General features: G+C 41.0%; 2 protein-coding genes across 2 annotated transcripts in view; one reads left to right on the top strand and one right to left on the bottom strand.

Annotated features, from left to right (window-relative positions):
• Positions 1–3,435, bottom strand: part of znrf1 (zinc and ring finger 1) — a 35,704-nt gene extending 32,269 nt beyond the window's left edge. Inside the window, exon 1 of the mRNA XM_041837236.2 lies at positions 2,232–3,435. Within this exon, the coding sequence (XP_041693170.1) occupies positions 2,232–2,616 (385 nt within the window). The 5' untranslated portion in view covers positions 2,617–3,435. The remainder of the gene's footprint in view (positions 1–2,231) is intronic.
• Positions 3,436–5,158: 1,723 nt separating this feature from the next.
• On the top strand, positions 5,159–16,374 carry gins3 (GINS complex subunit 3). The gene is made up of 3 exons (XM_041836550.2): positions 5,159–5,438; positions 9,382–9,615; positions 15,568–16,374. The coding sequence occupies exons 1-3, from the start codon at positions 5,268–5,270 to the stop codon at positions 15,796–15,798; spliced, it is 636 nt and encodes a 211-aa protein (XP_041692484.1). The 5' UTR covers positions 5,159–5,267; the 3' UTR covers positions 15,799–16,374.
• The last annotated feature ends 4,322 nt before the right edge of the window (positions 16,375–20,696 follow it).

The raw sequence follows: 20,696 nt of genomic DNA, 5'->3' as shown, positions 1-20,696 counted from the left end.
TGCGTAGGCACCGAGGGCCTCGGTGGGCCCGGGCCCACACACTGGGGAGCCAGGCCCACCCAATCAGATTGAGCAACAACAACGAAAAACTCTTTACTTGTCAGTGTTCCAAACGGGACATTATTTGTCTTGCAAAAGTTAGCTGTTCTGTTTTTGGTCCACCCAAATTTCCACTGGCCCACCCACGAATGAATTTCTGGCTATGGCACCGTCATACACTATTGATAGAGTATTAATGCAGTATCACTGAGGCTGAGGAAAAGGACAGGCCAAAACAGTCCAGTTGGTAAAGATCAGAGGCCTCTGTGATATTTGGGCAATTCCACTGTAACAGAATTACGCTGAGACTCAGATTTTTCCATTTACAATGTATGCCAAACAAAAACCATTGATTTCAAAGTTTAACAAACCATACAACTCTATGCAAAATGACTATTTAAAACAATTTACACAGTAAAAAAAATCATTCACTGGAAGAACTGTGCAGATGCAAAGTTTGGTAACATAATTAATTGGTAATAGTTTTATTCTGTTACCAAACATATCTGCACAGGTCATCCTGCAAATCAGTTTTTGTACCATTTTCAGTGGAAATTGTTAAAAGTAGTCCTTGTGAGTAGAGTTATATGGTTTGTTAAAGGCCCAATGCAGTCAAAAACGTGATTTTCCTGTATTTTTTTAAATATATATTTCCACACTATGAGGTTGGAATAATACTGTGAAATTGTGAAAATGATAATAATGCCTTTTTAGTGTTTTGGTGGGATGGAGTTTTGGCCTACCTGGTGGCCTGCCTCCCCACACAGACCACTCCCAGAGAGTCCTAGCAAAAATCTTGCTTGAGAAATTGCTGTTTGCTAAGAATAATTGTTTCTTATTTTTTACCATTTTAATTGAAAACAATCAGAGTAGGTTACTTAATTGTTACCCAGAAATTATTTGATATTGAGATAAAAAGGACTGCATTGGACCAGCGTAATTCCGTTCCAATAGAATTGCCCATTTGTAATGATCAAACCCTTTGAGAAGTACAGTCTATCCCATTGTCATAGGAGATCTCTGATGTGACTTTGTGTCAGACTATGTGGTGTAAAGTATTAATTACATTGTTTATTTTGCAGCAGAACTGTCTACTGTCTACCATGGTGGCAACTCAAGCCTCTGTGTCATACATGCTTTGCAGACTGACAGTACTGTTTCTAGTTTGACTAATCAATAGAAGGCAACAAGATGTCTGACAAATGCTCCACTGAGATAAGAGAAAGGCTCCAGGAAATATCCAGAAAAATACATTTTTCATGGTTCTATCAATGAATTTTGCAATTCTACAGTCAAATCCATAATATGATAGGAGTGTAACCACAACAGACTGGAGGGTTTGACATTGATAGAATTTAAGATTTGGTGTCTCTGTCTCAAAACGTGCTCTATCAGAGACATAGACATGAAGCTCAGAATGGAGTTATTGGACATCTTTAATACTGTTTGTAAGGCATAGGTCTACTTAGCATGGCCTTCACTTTTCAATCACCATTAATAGCCTGTGAATCTGAAACCTGAATACATTCACACTGAGTAACTTTTCCCCCCCCAGAGAGGACAGAAGAAAGCAAAGACAGACTACGTGTTTTGAAAACAGGGCTAGATTCTGTACCTGAAGCAGGACCAGGGCCTTCGCCTCGCTCACAGAAAGCTTTTCAGTCACATAAAAAGGAATATCAGGGGTCGCCTAGCAATAAAAGGAAGGAAAACAATCTGGATGTTGATGCCTAACTTTCTGTTTCCCTCCTGTGGGCTGCTGGTTTGGGCTTTGGTAATGAGGGCATGGGGACCTGAGCCAGTGTCCTCAGTTTTCTGCAGCTCAGGCCCTGACAAGCCCAGTCAGTGAGACATATTGTTGTCTGAGCAGATGATAACGGTGGGCCCTCCCTCCTCCTCTCTAATCATAGGCTAATTGACTGAGCTAGATTTGGGAACATGGCTTATTAGCGTCATTTCTCACAACAAGGTATTGGAGACAACCTGCCATACAGGAGGTCAGACACTCAATAAACCCAGATTTACTGGCCTGCTGTACACACATGCACACACACACAAATGAATGAATTAAGTTCCATGGATGGTAGGGAAGTTTGCTGATGACATTTAGGCCTAATGTCAATGCATCCCTCTGTAAGCCCTGATAACTTTGATGTCTGCTGCCAGCCAGAGGTGGATGTGTGCACACTTACCACTGTGGGCGCTAAACCACCGGGGTGCAATGTGCAGGGGCAAGGTGTCTGCCAACGACCCTCGGGATCCCAGATAGAGCATACCGTCCGTGTGATGCCCGCCGCCCGTTTCCTGGTAGCCGTTACCATGGGCAGCGTTAGTGCCAGACCCCCCTCCTGCCCTGTCCGAGCCAGTTCCTCTGGGGGTATAAAACCCAAAGGGCACCGCAGGACTATGTTCTATGCCCATCCCAACCACTGAACTCACTGAGCGGCTGCGTAGCCCCATAGTGCCACCCGGTCGGTAGTGCCCAAAGTGGGCCGAGGGCGGCACTGCGCTGTCATCCGTCGAGACACCGGGAAAAGCACCCCGGGGCCGCCCTGCCGTACTTTGCTTGCCCCCCATCCAAAGCACCCGAGCAAAATGGGTGGGGGTTGTTGAAACGGGGGCTCCGCAGAGAGTCGAGCCGTCACTGGAATCGCCCCCGACACGCCTGTCTGCAGTGGACTTCTCGCCCTTTGCCAGAGACAAAACGGCAGCTAAAAAAAATGCTGGGTTGTCAAGTCTGACTAACAGACGCAACAGCCCATTTCCCTGACCGCAACATGAGCGACTTAATGTTTTGATTCACATCAAACGAGAAAAGCTTGAATCTATAGGATTGTGTCAAACGAATGACAGAAAAAAAAAAACGCAACACGTTTTCCCCTCACAGATAATGACAGGACAGCCTGCCCAAATCACAACAGGGAAGACAAACACAAATCGCAACAAACGTATCCGACAGTCGCGCTTCTCCGCAGTAGGCTACCACCTTTACATGTATTATTTTGCCTTGACTGACTCAGCTGATCATAGCAATGACAACTGTTGCTGTCTGTCTGCCAGTATGTCTTTCCAACGATGTGTGTCCGAGTCCACTTGTTCTCCGGTTCCCGGAGATTCGGGTCAATGTATGCCGCTCCCCTGCACTATCATATCCGCGCGCTCGCTCTCACTCTTGCTGCTGGTAGACAATGGCGTTCAGTGCGCATACTCGGATTATCAATGTAAAGACAGCGTGAAGAGGGAATATACAGTACTCTATATTCTTAATCACGATGAATTGATTAACAGATTGTCCTCATTGTCTATCTCTTCTAGAAATCCAACGATGGCTCTTGTCTGGTTCGCCCCCGGCTGCCAAATCAGACAAATGCAGTGTGAGCAGAGGACGAGATGTGACCTGCTGTCATAACCAAGTTAACATGCAGATGGCACAGCTTTCATATTTCTCACCATATACTGAATTGTTGAGATTATTGACTCATGAATAATTATGTGATTAGGCCTACTAAATCTCATCCTGATAATTAGGAGCCTAGATGTCTTTCCCCCCAAATAGGCCTAATTGTTATTGGCATAAGTTATATCCTAACTGTTTATTAGCCTACTGATAAATAAACTATAAATAAACAAACAATGAACACTATTCACCATTTATAAACCCTGTAAACAATTTGTAAAGTGCCCGAATGTAAAACTGACTACCACTGTGTGTTTCTTAAAAAACAATCAATGACTGAGAAACGGTTTATCATGCCATGCATGGCGTCACAGTTGAAAGACAAAGGATGGCCTCTACCTACCAAATGAGTCAGCGGTATTTACTTTGCCTTCTTTTGTGTGGGTGTGCCATGAAAAACACATCAAATGTGTGCGTTAACGATGATCTCTTTGATTTAGGCTACACGGGATACAGTTAAGCCTATGTGTCTGAATGTGTGGGTTTGAGTGACAGCACAGTCAGGGGTGACAGACACCTGTCACTCCCATTCACTCATGCATGCATAAAGCCAGTCTAACTCACAGTATCTCAGATGGTCGTATGTCAGAGCAGCTTACCGATCACTGCACCTGTACACAGCCCATCTGTAATTAGCCCACCCAACTACCTCATATTGTTATTTATTTTGCTCATTTGCACCCCAGTGTCTCTATTTGCACATCATCTTTTTTTTTTTTTTTTGTCATTTAGCAGACGCTCTTATCCAGAGCGATTTACAGGAGCAATTAGGTTTAAGTGCATTGCTCAAGGGCACATCGACAGATTTTTCACCTAGTCGGCTCGGGGATTAGAACCAACGACCTTTCGGTTACTGGCACAACGCTCTTAACCACTAAGCTACCTGCCGCCCCATCTATCACTCCAGTGTTAATACTAAATTGTAATTATTTTGCACTATGGCCTATTTATTGCCTTACCTCCATAACTTACTACATTTGCAAACACTGTATATAGATTTTCTATTTTTCTATTGTGTTATTGACTGTACGTTTTTGTTTATCCCATATGTAACTCTGTGTTGTTGTTGTTTTTATCGCACTGCTTTGGTTTATCTTGGCCAGGTCGCAGTTGTAAATAAGACTTGTTCTCAACAAAATCAATTAATTAACAACAACAAAAATTAGGCCATCCTTGTTGATGTGGTCATTAAACATAGCCTACACACACAGACGTACAGGCGCACACACACACTAGGGAAATCTTTAAACTACTTCATACAAAGGCGACATTGGGACCTCCACTGGCTAAATGAGTAATTGCAAGTTACTAATCACTCACCATCACTGAAAATACATGTCAACTCAGATAACCATGCTGTTCAGTCTATCTTCAGATTGAACAACGATAGTGTGAGACTATAGACAGGTGAGACTATTGTAGCCTATATGATCAGTGAAAAATATTGCTAGTCTGCTAATAATGCATGGCGATTTGAGAAAAATTCTACAAAAAAAGAAGAAAAAATAAGCATTAAGCACATCACTTTCATGTGCTCTTCTCATAAGAACCAGTAATTATAGACTAAATGTTTAGAAAGCTCTCTGTTATATCCGATTGTTTTGACTGTCGAAAATCGATTGCTCTCGCCTGGCTCAAAAGTGGACTGTTGCGCATGTCGGGTCATTTCGAAGTTTCGCGCCAAACTAGGGAAGCAAAGTGTAAACAGTCCCACACAGCAGAAGTTAGCTAGCTCGCTAATTACTTGGCGGATACCTACAGTGAGTTTTTAATGGAGACACAGTCGTACCTTCCCGTGCCTCCTGGGGTGGGGATGGAAGAGAATTTCTTCTCTCTTGACGACATTTTGCTTTCTCACGAGAGGCTACCTAGTCGGACAGAATGCACATTTCCCCGACTTGGATTCCTGGAGAAATCGAGTGACTCGCGAGACATTCAAGAGGTCAGTCGAACATGTGAAACAATGTAGAGCTAGCTAAACATTCCATCCGATAATGTTACTGTGTAGCCGCTGATCTCATTACCTGTGCCCCCGTGGCTATTAGTTAGCTAAGTAGTTATTATTGTAGTTATCCACTTGGAATTCCTGCTGGTTATTCAGTCACCTCGTCCACTAGCCCTTGATCATGACTCTCAGTTCCATTACAGATAAGTCACTGCAGGAAAGCAAAAGGACGTTGAAAAGACATCTAAAATACGTATTTTCCAGACGTTGAAGTTAACTTCAATTTAGGTTCTGAATGAAAGTTGAAAATAAACCAAACAGACGTTTATGATTGTTTCAGATTTGTTCCGGACCGGACCTAAAACAATGTCTGTGAACGTGGAAATCAAGGCTGGTCCGGACTGCACCAAAAACAAATCATTCAAAAGACATCGGCTCGTGCTTACTGGGGTGTAGCCTACGATGTCAGCCAGCAATGGAATTTTATGAATGCCTATCCATGTGGTAGGCCCACCGTTTGTAAAACAGGCCGATACATTGGCTTTATTAGTCCTGATTCCTGTGACAAATCAATTAGGCTATTTAAGCTCTGAATATCAGCAACCCAACTTTATCAGAAGCTATCGTGAGCTTATTTTCAGCGTGTTTACACAGAAGTATTTTCTTTTTCGCTATGATCAGCTTGTCAAAAATGGACAGATACAAACTTGAAACCAATATCGGGCTACTTATTCACCAGACATGCGCAATTAGCTTGTTCATAAGGTTAATTAATTAGTAATGTCAACTATTGAAAAACACTTTGTTTTGCTAAATTGTTTTTATTAGGGGTTCAAGAAGCGAAGAAATGCTATAGCGGTGGGTCAAATAGGGAAGTAAATGGAAATAAATGTGCCAAAATTATATAATTACTCCTGTCTGTACAGAAATAAATACAATCATTCAAAATACTACACCCATGACTTAGCCACAGAGGATTCGAGGATCATTAGCTTATTTAAAAAAATTGCTGTGGATTGTTTCAAATCACAAGGTGGGCCTATGCCTATTTGGGAATCACCACAATTTGGGCAGCGCGTTTGGCAATATGCCTAGCTGATACAAACGTTTTAGTTTCTCAAAATCATTGTCACGTGGTTAATCATAAAAATCGAAATTAAAATGATACATCTAAAAGTTAAGTCCACTAATGCAATATCACCAGCCTTTGCCATATGGACACTTTGATACACCATTGTCGTCTAAAGAAATGAGCGCATGGGACTCATAATCCATTTTTTAATTTCGATTTTTATGATTAACCACTTGACAATGATTACTAAAACTTTATTATTGAAATGAAAACTGTTACACACAAATGTGCGTATGAAAATCATAACTGGCACGCAGAATGGTAGAAATGGTTGGATAAATTGTAAGCTTCCCCAAACTTGAAACTTGCGCGCCACCTATGAAGTCTTTATAAAATAAAGGAGCTGCAGGAGAAATCCTGCTCAAAATAGGCTCTGTGGGTGTGTGATAGTTGTGTTGGATAAATAAGATACATGACTAATGAAAATACTCACAGGCCAATTTAATTCTACAAAATTATGCAAATTAACCTATAGACCGATAAGCATGATGGTCAAATGTATTTCCATTGAATGGTATTTCCATCAATAAATAAAAAGCATTACTTTTCAATGGGAATTTTTTCTCCCAGTCATTTTGGCCGGTAACAGGATTTATTTTATTTTATTTTATTTATCAGCCTTTTATTTTTCCGGCCAAAAGACAGCAATTGCCGGCTAATGGAAACCCTGTCAGGGATATGATTCTAGCTAAGTTGTAAAGTATGGTTCAGTTCGGCACATGGTGGCACTGTTTTACAGGAAAAACATTTGATGCAAGCTCATTGGCTTGTAGCGGCCTTGTTGTTTGAGCAAGAGTCTTGGAAAATATTGCGTTTTGAAGACGTCCATCCATAGACTCTATATACCAAATTTGGTGCGACTGGTCCAGCAGTTCTGGAGAAGATGTTTAAAGTAGTTAGCATCATTAGAAATGGTCCAAAATGCATCATCACCACGTTTTTTTCTTTTTCTGATATTTGGCAAGCGTGGTAAAGAGTACAGAAGTAGCTCATCCTAGGGCAACATGTCCAATTTGTCCTGATGGTGGCACAGTGGGCCCACAGCTTGAACCCTGGCATTGCTGCTTGCAACTATATTTCTCATTATTAATAGGAGACATATAAGCACCCACAAATTGTGTAGCAATAGGCCCATATAATGTTATCAAGTCATGAGCCTCATGAGTAGCCAAAATCAAATGCATAAATGATAAAGTACAAATGATAAAGTACGACTGGGGTTTATATATAAATGCCTGGAGCATTTCAATTTTGGAGAATCTATTATAAAATGGGTTAAAATCATATATAGTAACCCTAAGTGTAAAATGGTAAATAATGGCTATTTCTCAGAAAGTTTGAAACTGTCAAGAGGAGTGAAACAAGGTTGTCCATTATCAACATATCTATTTATTATGGGCATCGAGATGTTGGCTATTAAAATCAGATCCAACAATAATATCAAGGGATTAGAAATCCAGGGCTTAAAATCAAAGGTGTCATTGTACACTGATGATTCATGTTTTCTTTTAAATCCACAACATGAATCCCTCCACAGCCTCATAGAGGATCTAGATACATTTTCTAACCTCTCTGGATTACAACCAAATTATGATAAATGTACTATATTACGTATTGGATCACTAAAAAATACAATTTTTACATTACCATGTAGTTTACCAATAAAATGGTCTGATGGTGATGTGGATATACTTGGAATACATATCCCAAATGAAATAAAAAATCTCACTCCAATACATTTTAATAGAAAGTTAGCAAAAATAGATAAGATCTTGCTACCATGGAAAGGTAAATACCTGCCAATTTGTGGAAAAATCACCCTGATTAACTCTTCAATATTATCCCAGTTTACCTATTTGCTTGTGGTCTTGCCTACGCCTAGCGAACAGGGAAGAAATAAATAAATATATATATATATATTTTTCCCTTTATTACTTTCCAACCCCACCACCCCTTCCCTAATTGGAGTAAACTAGTGAACAACAATGCTTAGGCCTCTACTTCCAGCTTATTTGTTATATTTTTATATATATATAAAACATATGGGAGATTGGAAGTGATGCAGACAATTACATTGATGGAATTTACAATCTATCTGCAATATTAAAGCTGATCTCCCCCCCCCAAAAAAAAGAAGAAATAATTCAAATGCATATTGTGGAAATGTTTGTGACTGTATACACTGTGGCCAGTTTATTAGGTACACCACCTCGTTCACAAAAATTGTTAGCTCCTGTGACAGTGAGTCACGTGGCTTGCTATATAAATCAGGCAGACAGGCATCAAGGCATTCAGTTACTGTTCGATTGAACGTTAGAATGGGCAAAATGAGTGACCTAAGCCAGTGCTTCTCAAACCTCTTCTCGGGGACCCCCAGCCATTTCATCTATTCAAGAGCTAGCACACCTGATTAAACTTGTCAACTAATTATCAATCCCTTGACAATGTGAATCAGGTGAGCTAGTTGAGGGCTACTACAAAATTGTGAAACGTCTGAGGAGAGGTTTGAGAACCAATGACCTGAGCGACTTGGAGCTTAAGCAGCATGAGTCCTGCCTGGTTTCAATGGTACAGGCTGGTGGCGGTGGTGTAATGTTGTGGGGTATGTTTTCCTGGCACACGTTAGGTCCCTTGATTCCAATTGAGCAATGTGTCCATGCCCCAAAGAATTCAGGCAGTTCTGGAGGCAAAGGGGGTCCGAGCCGGTACTTGATGGGTGTACCTAATAAACTGGCCACATGGTATATATCTAGCTAGCGAAGTCCTTTTTATCCATCACCTAAAGAACGTTTTTCTCCGGTCTTTCAGGGTACAAAGATGGAGATGCCCCTGTTCCTGGCAAAGGGCTTGTATGAGAGGAAGAGGCGTGTTGTCTCAGTGGAGCTGCCTAAGGTGTACAAAGAGGGCTGGAGGACTGTGTTCAACGCAGACCCCACTGTAGTAGACCTTCACAAGATGGGGCCCTATTACTATGGCCTCGGCTCCCAGATGCTGCACTTTGACAGCCCTGAGAATCCAGAGATTGCCCAGGCGGTGCTTCAGGTGAGTACAGCACATAAACATTTATACCCTCTGTTAAGAATTTCTCTGCAGTCCCTCTGTTATCACCATCTCACTGCTCACCCAACTCTCTTCTAACCATATCTCCTGCCTCATTGCTTCTACTACTACCATTGCCAAATTATTTATCACTAATCTTTATCTATTTGTACACTTTTAGTTGTACAATATCAGTAGAATGTTTATGAATGAGTCACCACCCTGGCCAAGTGGTTGGACATGCTGACAAACCCATTCAGTGTTATGTCCCATAGTCGGCCACTAGGTGGTGCCATGTGATCTTGTCATCATTGACTAACAGGCTGTGTGTAGTGTTGTTTTGTTGCTGGGCAGACTGACAAATCACATCAGTCATCTTTGAAAATCAATGACTTCTAGTGAATCCAACAGGATTATTAGTAGTTTTTCTCTGCATCCACGAAGGATGACTGCATTTCATCAAATGTTTTTATTCACCTCTTATATCTCCCTGAGGTACAGTTGAAGTCAGAAGTTTACATACACCTTAGCCAAATACATTTAAACTCAGTTTTTCACAATTCCTGACATTTAATCCTAGTAACAATTCCCTGTCTTAGGTCAGTTAGGATCACTACTTAATTTTAAGAATGTGAAATGTCAGAATAATAGTAGAGAATTATTTATTTCAGCTTTCATTTCTTTCATCACATTCCCAGTGGGTCAGAAGTTTACATACACTCAATTAGTATTTGGTAGCATTGCCTTTAAATTGTTTAACTTGGGTCAAATGTTTTGGGTAGCCTTCCACAAGCTTCCCACAATACGTTGGGTGAATTTTGGCCCATTCCTCCTGACAGAGCTGGTGTAACTGAGTCAGGTTTGTAGGCCTCCTTGCTCACACACGCTTTTTCAGTTCTGCCCACAAACTTTCTATAGGATTGAGGTCAGGGCTTTGTGATGGCCACTCCAATACCTTGACTTTGTTGTCCTTAAGCCATTTTGCCACAACTTTGGAAGTATGCTTGGGGTCATTGTCCATTTGGAAGACCCATTTGCGACCAAGCTTTAACTTCCTGACTGATGTCTTGAGATGTTGCTTCAATATATCCACATCATTTTCCTTCCTCATGATGCCATCTATTTTGTGAAGTGCACCAGTCCCTCCTGCAGCAAAGCACCCCTACAGCATGACGCTGCCACCAACATGCTTCACGGTTGGGATGGTGTTCTTCGGCTTGCAAGCCTTCCCCTTTTTCCTCCAAACATAACAATGGTCATTATGGCCAAACAGTTATATTTTTGTTTCATCAGACCAGAGGACATTTCTCAAAAAAGTATGATCTTTGTCCCCATGTTGCAAACTGTAGTCTGGCTTTTTTATGGTGGTTTTGGAGCAGTGGCTTCTTCCTTGCTTCGTGGCCTTTCAGGGTATGTCGATATAGGACTCGTTTTACTGTGGATATAGATACTTTAGTACCTGTTTCCTCCAGCATCTTCACAAGGTCCTTAGCTGTTGTTCTGAGATTGATTTGCACTTTTCGCACCAAAGTACGTTCATCTCTAGGAGACAGAACGTGTCTCCTTCCTGAGTGGTATGACAGCTGCGTGGTCCCATGGTGTTTATACTTGCGTGCTATTGTTTGTACAGATGAACGTGGTACCTTCAGGCATTTAGAAATTGCTCCCAAGGATGAACCAGACTTGTGGATGTCTACAATTTTGTTTCTGAGGTCTTGGCTGATTTCTTTTGATTTTCCCATGATGTCAAGCAAAGAGGCACTGAGTTTGAAGGTAGGCCTTGAAATACATCCACAGGTACACCTCCAATTGACTCAAATGATGTCAATTAGCCTATCAGAAGCTTCTAAAGCCATGACATCATTTTCTGGAATTTTCCAAGCTGTTTAAAGGCAAAGTCAACTTAGTGTATGTAAACTTCTGACCCACTGGAATTGTGATACAGTGAATTATAAGTGAAATATTCTGTCTGTAAACAATTGTTGGAAAAATTACTTGTCATGCACAAAGTAGATGTCCTAACCGACTTGTCAAACGATAGTTTGTTAACAAGAAATTGGTTGAAAAACGAGTTTTAATGACTCCAACCTAAGTGTATGTAAACTTCCGACTTCAACTGTATGTATACGGGTTATGTGTCATTGGTTGTGTTTGTATTAACCTCCCTCTTTATTCACTTCTTGTATTTTCTTGAGCTCTTGGTATGGTGTCGTGGAAATTCTAATCGATAATGAGGAGAGACCAGGTCAACCACCAATCAGGATATTACTTTATTCAAAACGTGTTAATAAGTGAGGCTGGTCGACCCAACACTCTTGACTGTTGGGTTGAGAGCTCTGGCATACAGACAATACAAATATATTTTATAGCACGATACACCCTCCCAGTCTACATGACAAACAGCAGATGTGTGGAATGAGTCAAAAGGTGAGACTTGATATATGAGAAAGGAGTATCTCCCATCCAGATAGCATTTGCTATGAAGACTGTTCTTATTGCATGGAAACCAGAGTTTGGCCCCCAAGACAAGGTTCCTGTCATCATAATCAATTCCCGAGCCATCTCTCCCTGGTACCTTACATTACACAAACACCAACTCATTCTATGGAATGCATGTTGTAGGTTTTATCATCAAACCATTAGTAAATCAATTGTCAGCTCCAGATACCCCTATTTCGAGTAAAACCCATGTCCTTGACCACACGCCTAGACTAGCTGCAGGGAGCTGGAGTAGAAACTATCCCTTTACAAAAACACAGCATTAGTAGAACAGTAAATAATTGTTAATTATTAATATTAAACAAAGCAGGTAAACATGTTACATGTACATTTTTCTCTCACAATGGTTGTGTGTTTCTCGTTGGTTGTGTTGATGTGAAACATTATATTCTCATGGCTTAACCCAATTATGTTTATAAACCCTGGATTGCTGATGCTATGTATTGGCCATTGAGAGTCTTTGAAGCCACCAGTCGGCCATATTGGCACACTCCAGTAGGAGTAGTCCTCCATAGGAATGAATGGAATTCTACAGTATTTCAATTAAATGTCAGGACAGAATTACATGTATTTAAGTAATTTTTTTGTGGTGGGGAGAGTAACATTAGTTATCTCAAATATTTTTTAAATATATATTTATTTGTAGCTCACATAATATAATTTAAAAGTATGCATTTAAAGGTGCAATAGTCTCCTGAGTGGCGCAGCGGTCAAAGGCACTGCATCGCAGTGCTAAAGGCCTGGGTTCGATCCCAGGCTGTATCGCAGCCCAATTTCAGTTTGTGACAAAAGAAGCATAGAGAATCATTGTACCATCTAAACCGCTGTGAAATGTACACTGCTCAAAAAAATTAAGGAAACACTAAAATAACACATCCTAGATCTGAATAAATGAAATAATCTTATTAAATACTTTTTTCTCTACATAGTTGAATGTGCTGACAACAAAATCACACAAAAATTATCAATGGAAATCGAATGTATCAACCCATGGAGGTCTGGATTTGGAGTCACCCTCAAAATTAAAGTGGAAAACCACACTACAGGCTGATCCAACTTTGATGTAATGTCCTTAAAACAAGTCAAAATGAGGCTCAGTAGTGTGTGTGGACTCCACGTGCCTGTATGACCTTCCTACAACGCCTGGGCATGCTCCTGATGAGGTGGCAGATGGTCTCCTGAGGGATCTCCTCCCAGACCTGGACTAAAGCATCCGCCAACTCCTGGAGAGTCTGTGGTGCAACGTGGCGTTGGTGGATGGAGCGAGACATGATGTGCTCAATTGGATTCAGGTCTGGGGAACGGGCGGGCCAGTCCATAGCATCAATGCCTTCCTCTTGCAGGAACTGCTGACACACTCCAGCCACATGAGGTCAAGCATTGTCTTGCATTAGGAGGAACCCAGGGCCAACCGCACCAGCATATGGTCTCACAAGGGGTCTGAGGATCTCATCTCGGTACCAAATGGCAGTCAGGCTACCTCTGGCGAGCACATGGAAGGCTGTGCAGCCCCCCAAAGAAATGCCACCCCACACCATGACTGAACCACTGCCAAACCGGTCATGCTGGAGGATGTTGCAGGCAGCAGAACGTTCTCCACGGCGTCTCCAGACTCTGTCACATGTGCTCAGTGTGAACCTGCTTTCATCTGTAAAGAGCACAGGGCGCCAGTGGCGAATTTGCCAATATTGGTGTTCTCTGGCAAATGCCAAACGTCCTGCATGGTATTGGGCTGTAAGCACAACCCCCACCTGTGGACGTCAGGCCCTCATACCACCCTCATGGAGTCTGTTTCTGACCGTTTCACCAGACACATGCACATTTGTGGCCTGCTGGAGGTCATTTTGCAGGGCTCTGGCAGTGCTCCTCCTGCTCCTCCTTGCACAAAGGCGGAGGTAGCGGTCCTGCTGCTGGGTTGTTGCCCTCCTACGGCCTCCTCCACGTCTCCTGGTGTACTGGCCTGTCTCTTGGTAGCGCCTCCATGCTCTGGACACTACGCTGACAGACATAGCAAACCTTCTAGCCACAGCTCGCATTGATGTGCCATCCTGGATGAGCTGCACTACCTGAGCCACTTGTGTGGGTTGTAGACTCCGTCTCATGCTACCACTAGAGTGAAAGCACCGCCAGCATTCAAAAGTGACCAAAACATCAGCCAGGAAGCATAGGAACTGACAAGTGGTCTGTGGTCACCACCTGCAAAACCAGTCCTTTATTGGGGGTGTCTTGCTAATTGCCTATAATTTCCACCTGTTGTCTATTCCATTTGCACAACAGCATGTGAAATGTATTGTCAATCAGTGTTGCTTCCTAAGTGGACAGTTTGATTTCACAGAAGTGTGATTGACTTGGAGTTACATTGTGTTTAAGTGTTCCCTTAATTTTTTTGAGCAGTGTATTTTCATTAACCAAAACTATCGTATTTTCAGCTGTTTGAAGCTGGTGCCCAAAACTGAAAGTAAAAGATGCAGAAATATAAGAACGGGAAGCATAGAAATGGCGCACATAGAACAGATCTACTGCTTCTTAGACTTGCTTTCAATGTGAATGACATATCTATAACTTACATTTCTATGTGAATTTGGTCCGGGCGCCCAAAAAGTTACATATTGCAGCATTAAGGTGTCTGTAATAGAATAAATGTGGCAAAAACGAATATAAACATTGATAAATGCATTTCTATAGCTGTATTTCTTTTTTTTCAATAGATGGAGGCACTGTGGCTTCAACACAGCTCCCTCTAGCAAGCATCTAGTGTGTGTGTATATATACACGTAAAGTGTTGGTCCCATGTTTCATGAGCTGAAATAAAATATCTCAATTTTCCAAACGCACAAAAAGCTTATTTCTCTCAACTTTTGTGCATACATTTGTTTACATCCCTGTTAGTGAGCTATTTAGCCTTTCAAGATAATCCATCCACCTGACAGGTGTGACATATCAAGAAGATGTTTAAACTGCATGATCATTATACAGGTGCGCCTTGTGCTGGTGACAGTTAAAGGCCACTCTAAAATGTGCAGTTTTGTCACAACACAATGCCACAGATGTCTGAAGTTTTGAAGGGGTGTGCAATTGTCATGACTGCAGGAATGTTCACCAGAGCTGTTGCCAGATAATGAATTGTTGATTTCTCTACCATAAGCCACCTCCGTCTTTTTAGAGAAGTTGGCAGTACGTCCAACTGGCTTCACAACCGCAGACCACGTGTAACCACTCCAGCTCAGGAACTCCACATCCAGCCTCTTCACCTGTTGGCATATGCCCTCCCAGGCCTACCCATGGCTGCGCCGCTGCCCAGTCATGTGAAATCCATAGATTAGGGCCTAATTAATTTATTTCAATTGACTGATTTCCTTATATGAACAGTAACTCAGGAAAATCTTTGACATTTTTGTATGTTGCGTTTATATTTTTGTTCAGTATAAATCATTGGCTAAACCTCTTCACCTCCAGACATTCATTGGTCGTTTCCGCCGGACCATGGATTCCTCCCAGAATGCCTACAACGAAGACACGTCAGCCCTGGTGGAGCGCTTGGATTACCTGGAGAGGGCGCTGTTCAGGGCGGGGCAGAGCGGCCTCAACAGCTTCCAGAACTGGGAGAGGGGCCGCGCATCAACAATCACTGCCTCTAGCCTGGTGCTCAACTACCGCAAGAGGAAGATCACTGATCTGCAGCCCTGAGGGGCATCCCCAAAGATGCATCCCAAATGCCACCATATTCCCTACATAGTGCACTACTTGGGCCCTGGTCAAAAGTAGTGCACTATAAATGGACTAAGGCGCCATTTGGAACACAACACAGGCCAGAAGAGAAAGGACTGAGTTGGAAGGAGAGTACTGGAGTTGTGTGTGTTAGAAAATAAAGCTAAGTTTCAAGTGGGAATCAGTTTGTTGTTTTGGTTCTGTGTTTCTATGTTATAGTGTAATCTTTTGTGTTCAATTTTGAGATCTTTACACACTCTGTACACGTTTTTCAAAGACTTTGTAAATCTTTTTTGAATGATCTGCTTTATCTAATCTAAGTTTGAATTTTCTTAATTAAACCTACCTTAGACTTTAAATTGGATGTCATCCCTTTTTCTTATGGGAAGTATGAATGGTGGGGTAAAACAGGAAAGGTTTTTTGAGAGCAGAGTTACAGTATTTTGCAAAAGCATGTGGCCATGCATTTCATCAGCGATAAGGCAAAACAACTTTAAAATGGTTTTGTATGGATTAACAGGAATGTATTACCATATTATGTACACTACCAGTAAAAAGTTTGGACACCTACTCATTCAAGGGTTTTTCTTTTCTTTTTACTATTTTCTACATTGTAGAATAATAGTGAAGACATCAAGACTATGAAATAACACACATGGAATCATGTAGTAACCAAAAGTGTTAAACAAATCAAAATATTTCAGATCCTTCAAAGGAGCCACCCTGTGCCTTGATGACAGCGTTGCACACTCTTGGCATTCTCTCAACCAGCTTCACCTGGAATGCTTTTCCAACAGTCTTGAAGGAGTTCCCACATATGCTGAGCACTTGTTGGCTGCTTTTCCTTCACTCTGCGGTTCAACTCATCCCAAACCATCTCAATTGGGTTGTGGTCGGGTGATTGTGGAGGCCAGGTCATCTGATGCAGCACTCCATCACTCTCCTTCTTGGTCAAAAAGCCCTTACACAGCCTGGAGGTGTGTTGGGTCATTGTCCTGTTGAAAAGCAAATGATAGTCCCACTAAGCGCAAACCAGATGGGATGGCGTATCGCTGCAGAATGCTGTGGTAGCCATGCTGGTTAAGTGTGCCTTGAATTCTAAATATATCACCTACAGTGTCACCAGCAAAGCACCATCACACCTCCTCCTCCATGCTTCCCGCATTATCCACAAATTAACTTTTAACAAGGCACACCTGTTAATTGATATGCATTCCAGGTGACTACCTCATGAAGCTGGTTGAGAGAATGCCAAGAGTGTGCAATGCTGTCAAGGCAAAGGGTGGCTACTTTGAAAATATATTTTGATTTGTTTAACACTTTATTTGGTTACTACATGATTCCATATGTGTTATTTCATAGTTTTGATGTCTTCACTATTATTCTACAATGTAGAAAATAGTAAAAAAAATAAAGAAAAATCCTTGAATGAGTAGGTGTCCACACTTTTGACTGGTACTGTAGCTCTGCATGCATAATGAATATAGCCTACCCTTTCTTCATAAATGTCATTACTACAACTTAATGAAAATATGCCATAACTGATTTACCACATACATCTATTTAGTCTGTTTGAAAACCATCTACAGTATATCAACATATGCTGTGTTCATAACAAAGTGGGAAGGTGGTATTTATCACACACGACTGGGAGAAATCCACTTGAACACCCCTCCAACTGGTAATTATTAGTGGGAAACTATCATCCCTGAGTTCAGACTTCTTCCACACGCTAACCTCTGTCACCTACTAAGGAAATTACCTCTAACAGCATTTTTGGCAGTTAAGTGCAAAAAAACATTATTTATAAAAAGCAATCTATTAATATGGTTTTTTTAACACTTTAATTTGTTTCCAAGCATGATAGCTGTACTTTGAGTTTATGGTTGACGTAGCTTGTTGGCCAGTAGCTAATCAGCGTTTCTCAACGAGGTCAAAGCACATGAATGCATCCAACTGGTATTTAAGACTTCACAACTGGTAATAACATTAGTCTGCAGAGGAGCAGCTTGGATCTCTGCCCATAGAGAATGATAAAGGATTCTTATCTGTCCCATTATGTCATCTGAGTATACGGACAGCGCCATTGAGGCCATCTCCATTTTGAAGTAGTCCATTTTCTTTTTCTACTTGAGTTGGTAAACAAACTGAGAAATTCCAGCTGGGTCTTCATGACCCGGATGGAATTATGTAATCCTTCCTTAACCCATATGAAGTCCCACCCAGTTGACTACTTCAAAATGGTGAAAGCCCTCAATGGCGCTGCCCATGCTAAAACAGGCTTTTGGTCACTAGAGTCCTCTCTATCTATGGATCTGCCATAGAGCCCATAGTCATAGCAGCACAGAGAGGTTGATGCTGCTGCGTATAGGTTGTTAGGGGACTTAATCATTACAATGAAACTGCCGTAAGGCATTACCCAATTAAAAGTGCATCTAATTTGTACTCAAGTTCATTTGGATCCAAGTTTCAGCCTGTGAACATTTTAATCACAAGGAATGATTCTTGACTCAAATGTGAATTGGGTGAAACTTATCCTCTCTTGTTTAACCTGAAATGTTGTGGCTTGCATAATGGCATTTCTGATGTAATCCTCTGTTTACAGTACATACTCATGCAGTGCAGTGTCTGTATAGTAATGACTGCAGTGACAGGGAGCCCTCAGGAGATGTGTTATGGCCAGCTGAGGGCGCAGGGTTACAACGTCAAGTTTTTAATGGTTTATTTGTTAATGTGTGATACATAAATGTGAGTGTGTTGACCTTGTGCTGCTGCTGTCACTCATTAGACTTTGTCGCAGCACTACCTGTTACCCAAAGTTGACATTCACGTTTATTTATTGTGTGTGTGAGAGAGATCAAAAGCTCTATCTGCGTCATGATGCACAAGGGCAAGTCTCGGTCTGCAAACCTCAGCACTTCACACACACAAATTAAAGACTTATAGGAAGCTTTCTAAAAAGAATGAGTACTGTTTACAAACAATTTAACTGTCTATCCCTGTTGAGAGGAAATGTACATACAGTATGTATGGTATTAAATCGGTGTGTTTGTACAGTACAGTGACAGACCTATCTGTTCTCCAGTGATAAATGTGGGTCAGCTGATTCCCTTCCTGTTAGGGAGTTGGTGATACGATTGAAGCTATTGACGTTCCCCTCTGGGGTGTAGCTATTGATCCTGGGGACTGACCTCTGTGGGGTGGGTTAGAAGAATATTATCAACCTTTCCCTCGTCATAGGCCTACATCACAGTGTACTGTAACTGTTTATGCTGGACCATCAGGAATCTTACCAGTCCAGACCATTTGGAGGGACTCTGCAGTCCTGGTAATGGTAGAAGTCTGTTGTCATTGTTGTCAGTTGTTTCCTGACCACCTGACCAGGGATAGTCAATAGTACTGCAGAACTGAGGTTACGTTCTTTATTTAAACTATTTTTAGGGGGTAGATCAGCTTTAATAATGCAGATTGTAACTTCCATCAATGTAATTGTCTGCATCACTTCCAATCCCCCATATGTTTTTTTTTTCTCTCGCATATATATATATATATATATATATCCTTTAAAAAAAGATGTATATCCTTTAAAAAAAGATATTTCCCTTTATTACCCCACCACCCCTCCCCTAATTGGAGTAAACGAGTGAACAACAACGCTTAGGCCTCTACTTCCAGCTTATACATACTATATACATTTTATGGACACAGTCAATTTTACAATAATTCTATTTTGTTTGTTTTTACTCCTGAACTTCCTCAACCACTCCGATCATTTTCATGATGTCCATCCGGTTTGCTTCTATATGCCATATATTTCTAACTGTGCTCTTTCACAAAAGCTCTCAACCTATATACTTATTGACACAGTATGCTTTACATTAATTATCTTGTTATTATTAGTTGTTGTTATTAGTCCCGTCCTTCAGCTCCTTTCAACACCTCCCATCCATCTCTTAACACCATCCAAATTGGATTTCTATTTGCCATATATTTTTCAACTGTACTGTGATGTTTCACAAAAGTTCTGAACCCTTCTATTTCATTGTTTCTACAGATTGTAAATTGAAAATAAACATTTTTGCTGAAAGTATTATTATATTATTGATCGATTGACTTTTCAGATCACCCAGCAGTGCTATCTGCAGGGTTAGCTCCAGGTAAATATTGCAATCCTTCAGCCATTCCTGGACCTGTGACCAAAAACAAGCTACAAATGGACAGTACCAAAACAAATGATCTAATGATTCTGTCTCTTCGCAGCAAAATCTGTAGAGCTGGGAAGATTGTATCCCCCATATAAATAACATTCTATTGGTAGCAAGAATTTTGTATAATAATTTAAATTGTTTTGAATCCGGCGTCGTTTTGCGTATCAGTTCATAAACACTATGCCATGGGATCGGTACGTCAAAAATCTCTTCCCAACCATTTTGCAATCTATATGGGACGGCTGTCAATCCTTTGGTCCTTAAATGAAACTGGTATACTTTTTTATTTATCACAATTTTCTTAAACCAATTATGTTCTTTAATGCAGGGCCGACAGACAAGTTCCTTACTTTTTCCCCCTTCCACTTTCTTCTTCCATTTTTGCAGTAATGCTGCAATTATTTTGTTGTAATTTTGGGTAGAGCAGACATTTCCATATGTTTTTGTTAGCTGCATGTGCGACAACTCCACCAGTCCTAACTATGATATAATTTACAAAGATTATACCTTTTTTTTTTTTCAATTTTTGTTTTTTTTATCAATTCGTATATTTGAGTTTAACCACAATATTTGTTACATTATTTGTTCTGTCGTTTCTGGAGAATTAATTTGAAATTGCAACCCACTTTCTATGCCTTGTTTTAGAAATAGTGATATTTGGGAGATTTC

Source organism: Coregonus clupeaformis, chromosome 19 (assembly GCF_020615455.1).
Source record: "Coregonus clupeaformis isolate EN_2021a chromosome 19, ASM2061545v1, whole genome shotgun sequence".
In the NCBI taxonomy this organism is placed as follows: Eukaryota; Metazoa; Chordata; class Actinopteri; order Salmoniformes; family Salmonidae; genus Coregonus; species Coregonus clupeaformis.
Note: the sequence above shows the minus strand (reverse complement) of the source record. Positions and strands in the feature narration are given on the sequence as shown.